The 17,233-nt window shown below is 36.0% G+C and overlaps 1 protein-coding gene across 1 annotated transcript in view; it reads right to left on the minus strand.

Annotated features, from left to right (window-relative positions):
• The window catches only part of LOC150103512 (uncharacterized), a 109,145-nt gene that overhangs the window by 39,745 nt on the left and 52,167 nt on the right, over window positions 1-17,233 (minus strand). Inside the window, exon 3 of the mRNA XM_090398253.1 lies at window positions 16,710-16,779. Within this exon, the coding sequence (XP_090254379.1) occupies window positions 16,710-16,779 (70 nt within the window). The remainder of the gene's footprint in view (window positions 1-16,709; window positions 16,780-17,233) is intronic.

A 17,233-nucleotide genomic window follows, 5' to 3' on the forward strand; every position in this document is an offset into this window, starting at 1 on the left:
CACAGTGGTAAAAAACACTCAAGAGGTATACAGTCAGGAATACATATCCTTACTTGAAGTAGAAAAAGCTATCAAAGGCTTGACATGTGGAAAGGCAGCAGGAGTAGATGATATTCGACCAGAAATGCTGAAGTATGGTGGTATAAAAGTCTTACAGTAGCTGCACTGCATAGTTCAGCTAGAAAGCCTGGACAGAGGGACGAATTCCCGATGATTTTAGTAGAGCTCTAATAGTACCCATATATAAAAAGGGAAATAAATCTGAATGTGAGAATTACAGAGGTATTTCCCTACAGAGTGTTCCTGGCAAGATTTATGCAAGTATACTTGAGAAAAGATTGAGAAGAATTGTGGAAAAAAAGCTTGATGAAGAACAAGCTGGATTAAGGCCAAATAGAGACTGTCAGGATTAGATCTTCACTTTACGAGAAATAGCTGAGAAAGCACGGGAATATAACAAAGATCTGTATTTAAGTTTTGTCGATCTGAAAAGGCATATGACAAGGTACCAAGAGAGAAGCTATTCAATATGCTACAGTTATATGTTGTCAATGGGCATTATATCAAGCAATACTTAGTCTTTATTTGAGTTGTAAGTCAGCAGTTAGAATTGAAGGAAGTACAGAAAGATGGTTTAATGTTAAATCTGGTGTGAGACAAGGATGTACATCCTTGTCTCACATCAGATTTATTCACCTCTGTTATTCATTACTTTATCCGAACAATGTTATACTTTTAAATAAATCCGCTATAAGTTTGCAAGATTCCCTGCCTAAATTGAATAACTGTTGTAATAGATATGGTATGAAGGCCTGCAATAAAAAAACAAAGACAATGAAAATAGGTAGAATCGTTGAAAATGTCAACTGCATTGTGAATGGAGAACCTGTGGAACAAGTAAAACATTTCAGCTACTTAGGCACGATTTTTAGTGAAGATGGTAAATTAAATATGGAAATAGACAACAGAATCCATATTTAATTTACCATCTTCACTAAAAATCGTGCCTAAGTAGCTGAAATGTTTTACTTGTTCCACAGGTTCTTTATATGGGTTCTTATTAAATATGGAAATAGACAACAGAATCGGGGTGCTTAAGGGTCAAACTGTATAACTGAGAGGAGACCTCCACATAGCCTTTAAAGGAATGCGGAGAACCGACCAGGGCTTCTGACCTAATGTCCAATCCTCACCTTCTCGTGGTGCACCCTGTTGGGTATCTACTTTGATACTGAACGGACGAGGATGGGCTGGCAATTTGGGATTTAGCCGACCAAATTGTATTCTTATTGGTTAAACCAAAATATAGAATGATGGTACAACATGACAAAATTTCATGCTGGCTGGGGCGTCGCCCGGTTAAACAAGGCCCCCGTTGTTTTCACCAGGGAACCAGGGCGAACAGCGAAAAGTCAGCTACTGGAACAAATCTGAAAATAAACCCCAACTCAACATCACCAGAGTTAAAGATCGGTACTATCAACGTAAGAAGCCTGAATGGCAAAGAAATGGAGCTAGCTGAGGAATTAGATAAGTACCAGATCGACATAATAGGGGTGACTGAAACAAAAAAGACCAAAACTGGTGAGATCTTTCTGAGCAATAAATACAAACTGTTATATTCAGGCAATGACAATAAAGGAAAAGAAGGAGTAGCCATAGTATTCAACACAAAATACGAGGCTAATATTCTTGAATGGCAGTCAGTCTCAAGTAGAGTAATGTGGGCAAATATGAGAATGGGGAACTGGACAATGAGACTTATTTGTGCCTATGGTCCCACAGAAGGTTCTACTAAGGTAGAAGTGGAGGAATTTTTTGAGGCTTTAGAAAAAGCAACTGACACAATGAAAAATGAAAAGTTGGTCCTTGTTGGGGATCTAAATAGCAGAGTAGGAAATGATTGTGAGACATACAAAAATATTTTGGGAAAATTTGGAGAAAAGAGCAAAGCTAATAATAATGGCAAATATCTGTTGGATTTCTGCTCAGGACATGGACTGGTTATTACTAACACCATGTTCCAACATAAAAATGTGCACAAATTCACATGGAGAGAAGAGGCTAGGAATAAGAAAAGTCTCATTGACTATGTTATTGTTGATAGTGATGTTTTCTCCCTGGTGCAGGACACCAGAGTGTACAGAGGATTTGAAATTGGAAGTGATCACTATTTAGTCTTGAGCAGGATAAAATTGAATTTCATATTGAAAAGAAGAACATGTAAGAAAGTTTTAAAGCGAATAAAAGTTGAGCAGCTCTCAGATGTGAGCTGTAGGCTAAAATACACAAAGATTATTGAAGAAAAAATGAAAGAATTTGAGAACAGGAATCAAACCTTGGAGATTCAGTGGCAAACTCTGAAGAAAACATTGATTGATTCTGCCAGAGAGGCATGTGGTGAGGTTATCTGTAAGGATAAAAAAATCAGAACTCCCTGGTGGACACAGGAAGTTAAAGAGGCAGTGAAGGAAAAGAAGAAAGCATACCAAAAGTTCCTGTCAAATAAGTCAGCTTGTGCTCTTAGAGAATATAGAGACAAATGCAAGAATGCTAAACACTGTGTAAAACTAGCTAAACAAAAGTCATGGGAGGACTTTGGCAAGAATATAGAAAATAAATATCAAGAAGGTGGCAAAATATTCTGGAGGTTGTTGAAGCTGAAGAATGGAGGAAAGAGTGCTATAAAAGGAATTAGAGATGATAAAGGTGACATGAAAACGGGAGAAAAAGATATCCTTGAAGTATGGAGTAATTACTTTGAAAAACTGCTAAATGAAACAAGCAGTGATGACAGCACAGTGATAAAAAACACTGACCATGCATGCAGTCAGGAATACATATCCATACTTGAAGTAGAAAAAGCCATCAAAGGCTTGAAATGTGGAAAGGCAGCAGAAGTAGATGATATTCGACCAGAAATGCTGAAGTATGGTGGTATAAGAGTCTTACAGTGGCTGCACTGCATAGTTCAGAAAGCCTGGACAGAGGAACGAATTCCCGATGACTGGAGTAGAGCTCTCATAGTACCTATATATAAAAAGGGAAATAAAACTGCATGTGAGAATTACAGAGGTGTTTCCCTACTGAGTGTTCCTGGCAAGATCTATGCAAGTATACTTGAGAAACGGTTGAAAAGAATTGTGGAAGAAAAGCTTGGTGAAGAACAAGCTGGATTCAGGCCAAATAGAGGCTGTCAGGATCAGATCGTCACTTTGCGACAAATAGTCGAGAAAGCATGGGAATATAACAAAGATCTGTATTTAAGTTTTGTCGATCTGGAAAAGGCATATGACAAGGTGCCAAGAGAGAAGCTATTCAATACGCTGCAGTTATATGGTGTCAATGGGGCATTATATCAAGCAATACTTAGTCTTTATTTGAGTTGTAAGTTAGCAGTTAGAATTGAAGGAAGTACAGGAAGATGGTTTAATGTTAAATCTGGTGTGAGACAAGGATGTACATTATCCCCTCTGTTATTCATTATCTATATGGATCACATTATGAAGGAAAGTGGTATTGAACATGATATCAGAATTGGAGATGTTAATGTCAGCTCTTTGCTTTATGCGGATGATGTTATACTGCTAAATAAATCCGCTACAAGTCTGCAAGATTCTCTGACTAAATTGAATAGCTGTTGTAATAGATATGGTATGAAGGTCAGCAATAAAAAGACAAAGACAATGAAAATAGGCAGAGTCATTGAAAATGTCAACTGTGTTGTGAATGGAGAACCTGTGGAACAAGTAAAACATTTCAGCTATTTAGGCACGATTTTTACTGAAGATGGTAAATTAAATATAGAAATAGACAACAGAATAAGCAAAGCTGGTATGGTGGGAAGTCAATTGAATAAATTCATATGGAATAAGAAAGAAATTAGTCGGAACACTAAATTAGCTGTGTACAAGACAGTGTTCAAACCAGTTTTAACTTATGGATCTGAGAGCTGGGTCAGAAGTAAAGCACTTGACCAAAGACTAGAGACCACAGATATGAGAGTCCTGAGAAAGATTATAGGCGTGAACAGATGGCATCAATGGCAATATCATATTAAAAATGAGGATATTAGGAAAGAACTTAAAATTGTCAGCATCCAGGAATGTGTTAGCAGAGCTAATCTCAGGTGGTATGGTCACTTAAACAGAATGGGCGAGGAAAGATTAGCGAAACAAGTGTTTTCTGCCAGGTTGGCAGCAAAACGACCTAGAGGAAGACCAAGATATAGGTGGATTGATACTGTACAAAGTGCTTTAGACGATAGAAATATAAGATCTGATAATGTTGGAGTCTTGACAAGTAACAGACTGATTTGGAGGAAAATTGTAGATAGGAAATTAATAATGATGTAATTTTTTCATGTAGTACTATCATATCCTGTACACCCCTTGAGGGTACATAACAGGAATTTGATGATGATGATGATGACAACAGAATCAACGAAGGCCAAATAGAGACTGTCAGAATTAGATCTTCACTTTATGGTAGGAAGTCAAGTGAATAAATTCATATGGAATAACAGAAAAATTAATGGGAACACTAAGTTAGCTATATACAAGACAGTGTTCAAACCAGTTTTAACTTATGGATATGAGAGCTGGGTCAGAAGTAAAACACTTGACCAAAGAATAGAAACCGCAGATATGAGAGTCCTGAGAAAGATTAGAGGCGTGAACAGATGGAATGATATTGCCATTGATGGCAATATATTAAAACCGAGGATATTAAGAAAGAACTTGACATTGTCAGTATCCATGATCTAATCTCATTATTGCACTTTCTACTCTTGTGGAAAGTGCAATAATGCCACTGCACAAGAGTGATGCAAAGACTGATATATGTAACTAGTGACTTATCAGTATTACTGGAGTGGTTGCAAAGATTTTGGAAAAGTTGGTTAGGGCTTGAATACAGAAATGGTTTGACAGAGATATACTTGCCAATGAACAAAACTGGTTTATTAAGGAGGGTCATGTTTTATAACATTACTGTTGAGTAAGACAAGGGAATGGATGCATGATACTTTTGGGCTCTGCTAAGGTTTTTGATAAAATACATCATGGAGGCATGCATAAATTGGAGAATATGGGACTAAATTATTATTATTATTATTATTAAACAAGACCTCATGGAGTCAAAGACTCATCTAGGAGGTCCTTTTATCTCACACACATCTCATCATACCGGGTCTTAAACACATTCAAACTCCTTGCAGACACCACACTCTCAGGCAAGGCATTCCAATCATTCAAAACTCTGCACGAAAAAAACCTGCCTCTCACTCACTCCCCTCTTTATACAGTTTCCAGGGATGACCTCTGGTTCTCCCCTGATCTCCCATTATTCTCTGTAGAACTTCTCCACCATTGATCCTATAACAACCCCTTACCAACTTGTAGGTCTCTATCATATCTCCCCTCTTCCTTCTCTCCACTAGACTCTGCAAATTACATCTTTTCAATCTTTCCTCATACTCGACATTCCAGAGGTCAGAAACTACCTTAGTCAGTCGCCTTTGGACCCTTTCCAACATCTCTTCATCCTTCTGAAAACCAGGTGACCAAATCTGGGCACAATAGTCCATGTGTGGCCTAATCAAAGCCTTATACAATGGAACAAGAATCTCCCTACTTCTACACGTCAGTGTCCTCCTCATCATTCCCAGAAGTCTTTGTGTTGTCTTCACAATTTTGGTGATGTGTCCCCTAAATTTTAGATCCTTATCCACTATCACTCCCAGATCTCTTATTTCCTCTACTTCCAACAATATATTCTCACCAAGCATAAATTCTGCATCCCATCTTTGTTTTCCAAATTTTAAAACCTTACATTTTGCAACATTGAACTCACATCCCCATTTGCTTGCCCAATCACTCAATTTATTCAAGTCTTCTTGCAAGGCCACAACATCTTCACTACTCTTTATGGTTCGTCCCAACTTTGCATCATCTGCAAACAACTGAATATCTCCATCCAAATCTTCGCCAATATCATTAATATACAAGTTAAATAGTAATGGCCCTAAAATTATAAAATATTAATGTAGATAAGAGTATGGCTGATTTACAGATATCAAAAAGTGGTAAATAGGGAATGAGAATCTGCAGTATTTCAGTAGTGTACCACAGGGATCACTTCTTAGTCCATTGTTATTGAATTTTACATTACAGTAGTTTCTCCTTATCTGCAGGTTCGCTTTCTGTGGTTTTGGTTACCTCCAGTCAACTCAGTCTGAAAATATTAAATGGAAAATTCCCGAAATAAACAATTCATAAGTTTTAAATTGTGCACTGTTCTGAGTAGTGTGATGAAATCTCATGCCACCTGGCCTGGAATGTGAATCATCCCTTTGTCTAGTGTATCCATGCTGTGCTGTATACGCTAACAGCTTGTTAGTCACTTAGTAGTTGTCTTATTTATCAGATCGAATGTTGCAGTATTGCAGTGCTTGTATTCAAGGAACCTTTATTTTACTTAATAATGGCCCAAAGCGCAAAAGTAGTGATGTTGGCAATTCAGATTGCCAAAGAGAAGCCGTAAAGTGCTTTCTTTAAGTGAAAAGGTGAAATTTCTTGACTTCATAAGGAAAGAACAAAAATTGTATGTTGAGATTGCTAAGATTCCATTCACATCACTTTTATTACAGTATAATGTTCTACTTTATTATTAGTTATTGTTGTTAATTTCATACTGTGCCTAATTCATAAATGAAAATTTATCATAGATATGTATGTATAGGAAAAAACATAGTATATATAGAGTTCAGACTATTCATGGTGTGTATATATATATATATATATATATATATATATATATATATATCATGGATTGATTGAATTGAATTCATTCACACTTGCAAGCAGTGTGAATGAATTCAAGAATAAGTAGGATAGCTGGTGTGTGTAGTATGTGGCCTCCCTCGATGAGTCCCTGACTCCCTGGAGGTCTCTCTCAATAATAATAATAATAATGTAGGGTTCAGTACTATTCACTGGGGAGTCTTGGAATGTTAAGTTATGCATTTTGGTGTGATCATGTTAGAAGAAATTGATCAGGTGAGGGATCTTGGAGTTTTAACAGATTGGAAGTTGAAGTTCAAGGGAAGAATGGATGCTGAAACGAATCTTGTCATGAGCACACTGGACTATTGTGTAAGTCTGGTGTCCTGGTTTCCATCATGATGCTGAAACGATGATATCAGGATGGTGGAAACATATTATGAAGACAGATGCAGAATTTGTGGACTAGCAAACAGGAAAAAGAAGTGATATGATTGAAACTTACAAAGTTCTGAAAGGGTCATAAAGCACATCAGTAGATGGAATTTTTGATTTCATGGAGAGCAGGAAAAGGACAAGAAGATATCTGTGGAACTTGAGAATGAATGCAGTCAAGAAGACGGCAAAAGCAAGAATTTTCTCTTTTGCAGTGGCACATGATTGGAATCAATTGGCTCTGGAGATGGTGAGGGCAGGTAGTATGAATGAATTCAAGAAAAGGTATGACATTGATATGAGATTTCATGCCAGCTAGGGCACTGCCCGGTCAAACAAGGCCCCTGATGTTTTCATCGGGAAACCAGGGAAATGACAGCTACTGGAACAAGCCCCAACTCAACATCTAGAAGAACAAGAATAAATCCAACATCAACAAGAAATGAAGGGAAAGAAATCAAACTTGCAGAATTGGAAAAGTACCACTTGGACATAATTGGCATTACTGTGACAAAAACAGGTGAGATCTTACTAAATAATAAGTACAGAATGTCATTTTCAGGCAATAATGCTCAAAGGAAGAAATAGCAATAGCATTCAACACCAAACATGAAGATGAACTTCTTGATTGAAAGGCAGTTTCAAGTAGTTATGTAGGGCAAATTTCAAAATGGGGAAATGGAAGAATCCAACAGAGGATTCTAAGAAGAAATGGAGGAGTTTTTTTTGAGTTATTAGAAGAGGCAGCAGACATAAAGGAAGTGGAAAAAGTGGTTCCTTGTTGGAGATCTTAGCAGCAGAGTAGGAAATGAATCCCACCAGGCATATAGGAACATTTTGGGAAAATATGGAGAAAAGAGCAAAGCTAATAATAATGATAAGTGTTTACTGGACTTTTGCTCAGGACATGGACTGGTCATTACTAACACCATGTTTCAACATAAAGATGTGCATAAGCTCACATGGAGAGTAGACACAAGAAATAAGAAAAGCATCATGGACTACATCATTTTTCATATTGATATCATCATGCTGGTTCAGGATAAAAAAGTTTATAGAGGATTTGAAATTGGAAGTGACCATTACTTACTACTAAGTAGGATAAAATGGATATCATATTGAAAAGAATAGTATGTAAGAAAATTTTAAAGAGAATTAAGGTTGAGCAACTTTTACAGATAAAGTGTACACAAGCCATCAAAAAACTTATGTGGAAAGGCAGCCAGACTAGATGATATTCAACCAGAAATGCTTAAAAATGGAAGTATAAAAGTTTTGCAGGGATATACTGCATAATTCAGAGGGCCTGGTCAGAAGGTTGAATTTCTGATGATTAGAGTAGAGCTCTCATAGTACCCATCTATAAAAAAAGAATAAGGCTGAATGTAAGAATTACAAAGAATTTTCTCTACTAAACATTCCAGATAAGATTTACATAAGCATACTTGAAAAGAGGTTGAGAAAGATTGTGGAAGTGAAACTTGAAGAACAAAGTGGGTTCTTCTACCAAACAGAGGTTGTCAAGATCAGATTTTCACTTTAAGACAGCTGATAAATAGCTAATAATAATGGTAATTACTAACACCATGTTCCAACATAAAAATGTTACCAAATTCACTTGGAGAGAAGCAAGGAATAAGGAAAGTCTCATTGACTATGCTATTGTCAACAATGAATTTTAAAGAACCAAACCTTGGAGATTCAATGGCAAACCCTAAAGAAAACTGATTGATTCAGCCAGAGAGGGATGTGGTGAGGTAATCTGCACAGATAGAAAAATCAGAACTCCATGGTTGACTCAGGAAGTTAAATAGGCAGCCAAGGAAAAGAAGAAAGCATATTGCAAGTTTCTAGCAAGAAAGACACCTTGTGCTCTTAGGAAATACAGAGAATAATATAAGAAAGCAAAGCATTGTAGTATTATCAGAGACAATTTAACACAACACATTCAGTGAAGACATAAAACAAAATGACCCAATTAACAAGGACAATCATGTGCATGAAGGTCTGTTATTCATGCTGATAGGTAGATAGGACAATACACCAAAATCTAAGTAAAAATCACACCACAAGTCATGCTTTGGCAAGAACAGAAAATAAATATCAGGAAGGTAATATATCTGGAGGCTATTGAAGAAGCTCAGAAATGGAGGAAAATACTGTAAAAGAAATCATCAACACATTCCTGACATGTACCCTCAAGGGATGTACAGGATAAGCTGGTACTACATGAAAAATTTACATCATTACTAACTTCCTACCTACAATTTTCCTCCAAATTAGTCTATTACTTGTCAAGACTCCAATATTATCATTTTCAGAACTTATATTTCTATCGTCTAAAGCACTTTGCACCGTATCAATCCACCTATATCTTGGTCTTCCTCTAGATCGTTTTGCTGCCAACCTGGCAGAGAACACTTGTTTTGCTAATCTTTCCTCGCCCATTCTGTTCAAGTGACCATACCACCTGAGATTAGCTCTGCTAATGCATTCCTGCATGCCGACAATGTCAAGTTCTTTCCTAATATCCTCGTTTTTAATATGATATTGCCATTGATGCCATCTGTTCACACCTCTAATTTTTCTCAGGACTCTCATTTCTGCGGTCTCTAGTCTTTGGTCAAGTGTTTTACTTCTGACCCAGCTCTCAGATCCATACGTTAAAACTGGTTTGAACACTGTCTTGTATACAGCTAATTTAGTGTTCCAACTAATTTCTCTCTTATTCCATATGAACTTATTCAATTCACTTTCTACCATACCAGCTTTGTTGATTCTGTTGTCTATTTCCATATTTAATTTACCATCTTCAGTAAAATTCATGCCTAAGTAGCTGAAATGTTTTACTTGTTCCACAGGTTCCCAGTTCACAACACAATTGACATTTTCAACAATTCTACCTATTTTCATTGTCTTTGTCCTTTTAATGGTGACCTTCATACCATATCTATTACAACAGTTATTCAATTTAGTCAGGGACTCTTGCAAACTTGTAGCGGATTTATTTAGAAGTATAACATCATCCGCATAAAGCAAAGAGCTGACATTAACATCTCCAATTCTGATATCATGCTTAATACCACTTTCCTTCATAATGTGATCCATATAGATAATGAATAACAGAGGGGATAATGTACATCCTTGTCTCACACCAGATTTAACATTAAACCATCTTCCTGTACTTCCTTCAATTCTAACTGCCGACTTACAACTCAGACTAAGTATTGCTTGATATAATGCCACATTGACACTATATAACTGTAGCGTATTGAATAGTTTGGCACCTTTTGTCATATGCCTTTTCCAGTTCGACAAAACTTAAATACAGAACTTTGTTATATTCCCCATTCTTTCTCAACTATTTGTCGTAAAGTGAAGATCTGATCCTGACAGCCTCTATTTGGCCTGAATCCAGCTTGTTCTTCACCAAGCTTTTCTTCCACAATTCTTCAGAATCTTTTCTCAAGTATACTTGCATAAATCTTGCCAGGAACACACTATAGGGAAATACCTCTGTAATTCTCACATTCAGATTTAGTTCCCTTTTTATATATGGGTACTATTAGAGCTCTACCAAAATCATCGGGAATTCGTCCCTCTGTCCAGGCTTTCTGAACTATGTAGTGCAGCCACTGTAAGACTTTTATACCACCATAATTCAGCATTTCTGGTCGAATATCATCTACTCCTGCTGCCTTTCCACATTTCAACCCTTTGATGGCTTTTTCTACTTCAAGTATGGATATGTATTCCTGATTGTATGCCTGTTGAGTGTTTTTTACCACTGTGCTATCACTGCTTGTTTCATTTAGCAATTTTTCGAAGTAATTAATCCATACTTCAAGGATATCTTTTTCTCCAGTTTTCATGTCACCTTTATCATCTAGAACTCCTTTTACAGCACTCTTTCCTCCATTTCTAAGCTTCTTCAACAACCTCCAAAATATCTTACCACCTTCTAGATATTTATTTTCTATGTTCTTGCCAATATCCTCCCATGACTTTTGTTTAGCTAGTTTTACACAGTGTTTCGCTTTCTTACATTTGTCTCTATATTCTCTAAGAGCACAAGCTGATCCTTGCAGATAACCTCACCACATGCCTCTCTGGCTGAATCAATCAGGATTTTCTTCAAGGCTTGCCAAATGAATCGCCAAGGTTTGATTCCTGTTCTCAAACTCTTTCATTTTTTCTTCAATAATCTTTGTGTATTTTAGTCTACAGTTCACATCTAAGAGCTGCTCGACTTTTATTCGCTTTAAAACTTTCTTACATGTTATTATTTTCAATACGAAATTCACTTTTATCCTGCTCAAGACTAAATAGTGATCGCTTCCAATTTCAAATCCTTTGTACACTCTGGTGTCCTGCACCATAGAGAAAACATCACTATCAACAATAACATAGTCAATGGGACTTTCTTATTCCTTGCCTCTTCTGTCCATGTGAATTTGTGCACATTTCTATGTTGGAACATGGTATTAGTAATAACCAGTCCATGTCCTCAGCAGAAATACAATAAATATTTGCCATTACTATTAGCTTTGCTCTTTTCTCCAAATTTTCCCAAAATATTTTTGTATGTCTGACAATCATTTCCTACTCTGCTATTCAGGTCCCCAACAAGGACCAACTTTTCCTTTTTCATTGTGTCAGTTTTTTTCTAAAGCATCAAAAAATTCCTCCACTTCTACCTTAGTCGACCCAAAATGCTGAAATATGGCAGTATAAATGTCTTACAGTGGCTGCACTGCATAGTTCAGAAAGCCTGGACAGAGGGACGAATTCCCGATGATTGGAGTAGAGCTCTAATAGTACCCATATATCAAAATGGAAATAAAACTGAATGTGAGAATTACAGAGGTGTTTCCCTACTGAGTGTTCCTGGCAAGATCTATGCAAGCATACTTGAGAAACGGTTGAGAAGAATTGTGGAAGAAAAGTTTGGTGAAGAACAAGCTGGATTCAGGCCAAATAGAGGCTGTCAGGATCAAATCTTCACTTTACGACAAATAGTTGAGAAAGCAGGGGAATATAACAAAGTTCTGTATTTAAGTTTTGTCGATCTGGAAAAGGCATATGACAAGGTGCCAAGAGAGAAGCTATTCAATACGCTACAGTTATGTGGTGTCAATGGGGCATTATATCAAGCAATACTTAGTCTATATTTGAGTTGTAAGTCGGCAGTTAGAATTGAAGGAAGTACAGGAAGATGGTTTAATGTTAAATCTGGTGTGAGACAAGGATGTACATTATCCCCTCTGTTATTCATTATCTATATGGATCACATTATGAAGGAAAGTGGTATTAAACATGATATCAGAATTGGAGATATTAATGTCAACTCTATGCTTTATGCAGATGATGTTATACTTCTAAATAAATCCGCTACAAGTTTGCAAGAGTCCCTGACTAAATTGAATAACTGTTGTAATAGATATGGTATGAAGGTCAGCATTAAAAAGACAAAGACAATGAAAATAGGTAGAATTGTTGAAAATGTCAATTGTGTTGTGAACGTATAATTTGAAAGATCGCTAAATGAAACAAGCAGTAACAGCATGGTGGTAGAAAACCCTCTACAGGAATGCCATCTGGAATATATATATATATCTGTACTTGAAGTATAAAAAAGCTATCACAAACCTGGAATTTGAAAAGGCAGCTGGAGTAGATGATATTTACTAACCGAGGTTAGCGTATCTGCTCTCCAGCCAAAAGACTGGAGGTTCGAATCCCACAGCGGGCATGGACGTTTGCGATTGTCTGTGAAAATACTATTGGTGGTGGTAGATGGTAAATGGCATTGGTGTAGATGATGATGGTTCGCTGGTTGGTGGATTGAGTGGCGGAGAGAGAGAATTGCAGAGTAGGTGCCCTCCCTCAATGAGTCTTTGGATTCCTTGGAGGTGTCAGGTAATAATAATAATAATAATTAATAATATTTGAGAAAAAATGTTAAAATATAGAGATATAAAAGTTTTACAGTGGTTACGCTGCATAATTCAGAAAGAATGGTGTCAGAGGGTCGAGTTCCAACTAATTGGAGTAGGCTGCTCATGGTAACCATTTATGTAAAAGGGAATAAAACTGAATGTGAGAATTACAGAGGAATTTCCTTACTGTGTTTTCCTGGTAAGATTTATGCAAGTACTATTGAGAAACAGCTAAGAAAAATTGTAAGGAGAAGCTTGGAGAAGAACAAGCTACGTTCAGGCCAAACACAGGTTGTCAGGATCAGATTTTCACTTTAAGACAAATAGCTGAGAAATCATGGGAATATAACAAGGATCTGTATTTAAGTTTTGTAGATCTGGAAAAGGTATTTGATAAGATGCCAGGAGGAAAGCTGTTCAAAACGCTCCAATTATATGGTATAAATGAGACATTGTATCAAGCAATACATAGTCTCTATTTGAGTTGTAAATCAGCATTTAGGAATTGAAGGGGGTAGAAGAAGATAGTTTGATGATAAGCAAGGTGTGTTACAAGGGTGAACATTATTATCTCCTATATATGTTCATATAATAACGCCTACCAGTTTTTCTTATTACATTGGACAAACTTCAAGAAGCCTCGAAATCAGACAGAAAGAACATGTTGGAGATGTCAATCATAACAGGATGATCACCTCCGGTTTAGCACATCACTTTTCGACTTGTAACCATTCTATAGACTGGCAAAATAGTTCTATGCCCTACATAGACGATGATTTCAGACACCGATTATTCAAAGAAGCAACAGTAGTCCTACGAACAGGCAGCAACCTAAACAGGAATCAAGGTGCCATATTGAATGAGACTTGGAAAAATTTAATAAATTCACTCAGTTTGATGGAACTACAGTATGCCAACAATCATATAACACGTGCTCATGAAAAGTGTGTTCAGGACATGGACTAAAGATTCGCAATACATGCTGACATTGTCACGCGAACGTATCAACTTAGCTACCTTATAGTTACTAACGGTTTTGTATTCTTTATACTCTGTGCATTTATCATTTTTTTTGCGTTTACTTACCGTTCAAGCCTTGAGAAAGCTAGACAGTTGCTAGCAAAACTGGTAGGCATTATTATATAAACATATATAGTAATTAAAAAAACCTATGGTCACATAAATAATAATAAGTCTTATATTATTATCTCCTGTATTCATCATCTATATGGATCACATTCTGAAGGAAAGTGGTATTAAGCCTGATATCAAAATTGGAGATAATCTCAGCTCTTTACTTTATGCAGATGATGTTATACTTTTAAATAAATCCAGGTCAAGTTTGCAGGATTCCCTGACCAAATTGCTGTAATAAATTCGGTATGAAAATCAGCATAAGAGAGAAAAAGACAACGAAAATAAGCAGGAACACTGAAAACATCGACTTCATCCTGAATGGAGAAGTTACTGAACAAATAAAACATTTCAGCTATTTAGGCACACTTCTTTAGTGGAGATGGCAAATTAAATATCGAAACAGACAACAGAATTAGAAAAGCTGTATGGCAGAAAGTCGACTGAATAAATTTATATGGGAAAAGACAGAGATTAGTCATCAAAATGCTGAATTAGTTCTATACAAGACAATGTTCAAACTAATTTTAACTTATGGATCTGAGAGTTGGGTTAGAAATAAAACTATTGATCAAAGACTGGAGACCATAGATATGAGAGTTCTGAGAAAGATTAGGGGACTGAACATATGGCATCAATATTAAAAACGAGAATATTAGGAAAGAACTTGACATTATTAGCATTCAGGCATGTGTTAGCAAATCTCAGGTAGTGAAGATTGTATGGGTTGAATAGAACATTATACATAGTCTATATTTAAGTTGTCAATCAGTAGTTTGAATTGAAGAAACACAGGAAGATCGTTTTATGTAAAATCAGAAATAAGACAAGGATGCACATTATGAAAGTGGCATTAGGATTAGAATTTGAGATGTCAAACTTAGCTCACTGCTTTATGCAGATGATGTTGTAGTCCTAAGCACATCTAGTGCAAGTCTCCAAGATTCTCTAACAGCTAGCAAATTTCGCATGAAAATCAGCAATAAAAAGACCGAAACTATGAAAATAAGGAGCATAGAAAACTTCAGCTGCATTCTGAGTGGAGATCCAATAAAAACAAGCAAACTATTTCAGCTATTTAGGCAAAGTTTTAGTATATATGGCAGGTTAAATCTGGAAATAGACAACATAATAAGCAAAGCTGGTATGGTGGGTAGCCAGCTGAATAAATTTATAAAGAATAAGAGAGAAATTAGCCAAAACATGAAACTAGCAATATAAAAGACAGTGTTCAAGCCTGTTTCAAGTTATGGATCTGAGTGTTGAATTAGAAATAAAGCACTTGATCATAGACTAGAGACCACAGACATGATGGTTCTGAGAAAAATTAAAAGAATGAGTGAGCCAATGGCATCAATGGCAGAATCGTATTAAAAATGAATATATTAGAAAGGAACTTGACATTATTAGCATTAATAATGTTTGATGCCAAGATAGCCGGAAAGAGACCCAGAGGAAGACCAAGGTGAAGGCGGATTGATTTAGTTAGAAGTGGCTTAGAAGCACAAAATGATTAGATATGATAATATTGGATTGCTTGTAAGTAATAGCCTGATCTGGAAGTAAATTATTGATAAGGGATTAATAATAATGTAAACTTTTAATCATGTAGTGCTGTCATAGTAACCTGAATGCTCCTTGAGGGTACACATCAGGAAATTGATGTATGACAGCTGGTGCACGTGATATGTGGTCTCCTTGACAAGTCCTTGTACTCTCTAGAGGTCTCTCTCAATAAAAATATCTTATCCAAGGACTAAGGACTAACTTGTGTGAACTGTAAAAACTCTAGAAATTTAAAGCTCTTATAGCATAATCAGCAGCCTCCCCCCCCCCCCAACACACATACAATTTTTTTTACATGAACATCAAAATAGCAGTTATGTTTCTGACATATATCTATTATCTCTAGTGTTAGCATCAAAGGTGTCTTTCAGAAGCAATTAGCTTGGCTTGGCAAAACCTGATTAATGCACAAACTTCTGAAAAATGTTTTTCAGGAAGAAAAAACCCTGCCACCTTCATATGAGACTGGCTAACTTGTCTCTAACTGAAAAATCCTGGTAATGGTTAGTCTGTAGTTCATTCATTGAAACTGAATGAGCAGAGATTCTCTGGCATCTCAACAGTTATGCTAATACAATCCCCATGAAATGAGGACTTTGGCTGCTAAATTAGTTTCCCTGAATATTCAAACGACAAGATTACAAAGTATCTATCCACCTTGCTCTGGTGATATTAATTGGTAATCAACCTGAAATTGTAATTCTATTAATCTGTTATCTTTCTTTTTTTTTTTTAATTAACTCAAATATATTCTCATAAAGGGGTTGAAAATGATCTTGCTATTCTTTAGAACATCATTCTGTTAAGAATGAAAAGAACTAAATAAAATATATATAGAATTAAGAGTGCTTACAGGTAAAATGCTTGGAGCATCAGCAATTGATGCTAAATACACAAGATTCCGATGAAGAATTTGCTGATATCTGAAATGGAAAACAAAAACGTTAAAACTACAATAACGAATAAAAATTAATATGTAAATCTATCTGACAAAGAAGAAGATTTACTGTGCCATTCAGTAAATCATATCAACCCTAAATATTTCGATTACAGTTTTTATAACACAAAAAAAAGTTAGGAAATTATTGTAGACAATCATAAAGGTACATTTTTTAATTACAATTACAGAAAATAGGTGTTTCTGGCATTTATGTACTATACCGTACTAATAATTTTGTTTTTTCTAATTCTGTCATTAAATGATCAATATGAAATGATTTGGTAAATTTTAATAGTGATCTTAATGTGATAAATGATTTTAGTTGCCCGATAAATAATATAAGCAAAGCTAGTATGGTGGGGAACCAGCTGATTAAATATTTAGAATAAGAAGTTCATTTAAACAACCAACAAGACAAGTTCAAACCAGTTTTAACT

This window comes from Typopeltis vanoorti, chromosome 9, assembly GCF_054136105.1.
Source record: "Typopeltis vanoorti isolate ZY-2024b chromosome 9, IOZ_Tvanoo_1.0, whole genome shotgun sequence".
Lineage (NCBI taxonomy): Eukaryota > Metazoa > Arthropoda > Arachnida > Uropygi > Thelyphonidae > Typopeltis > Typopeltis vanoorti.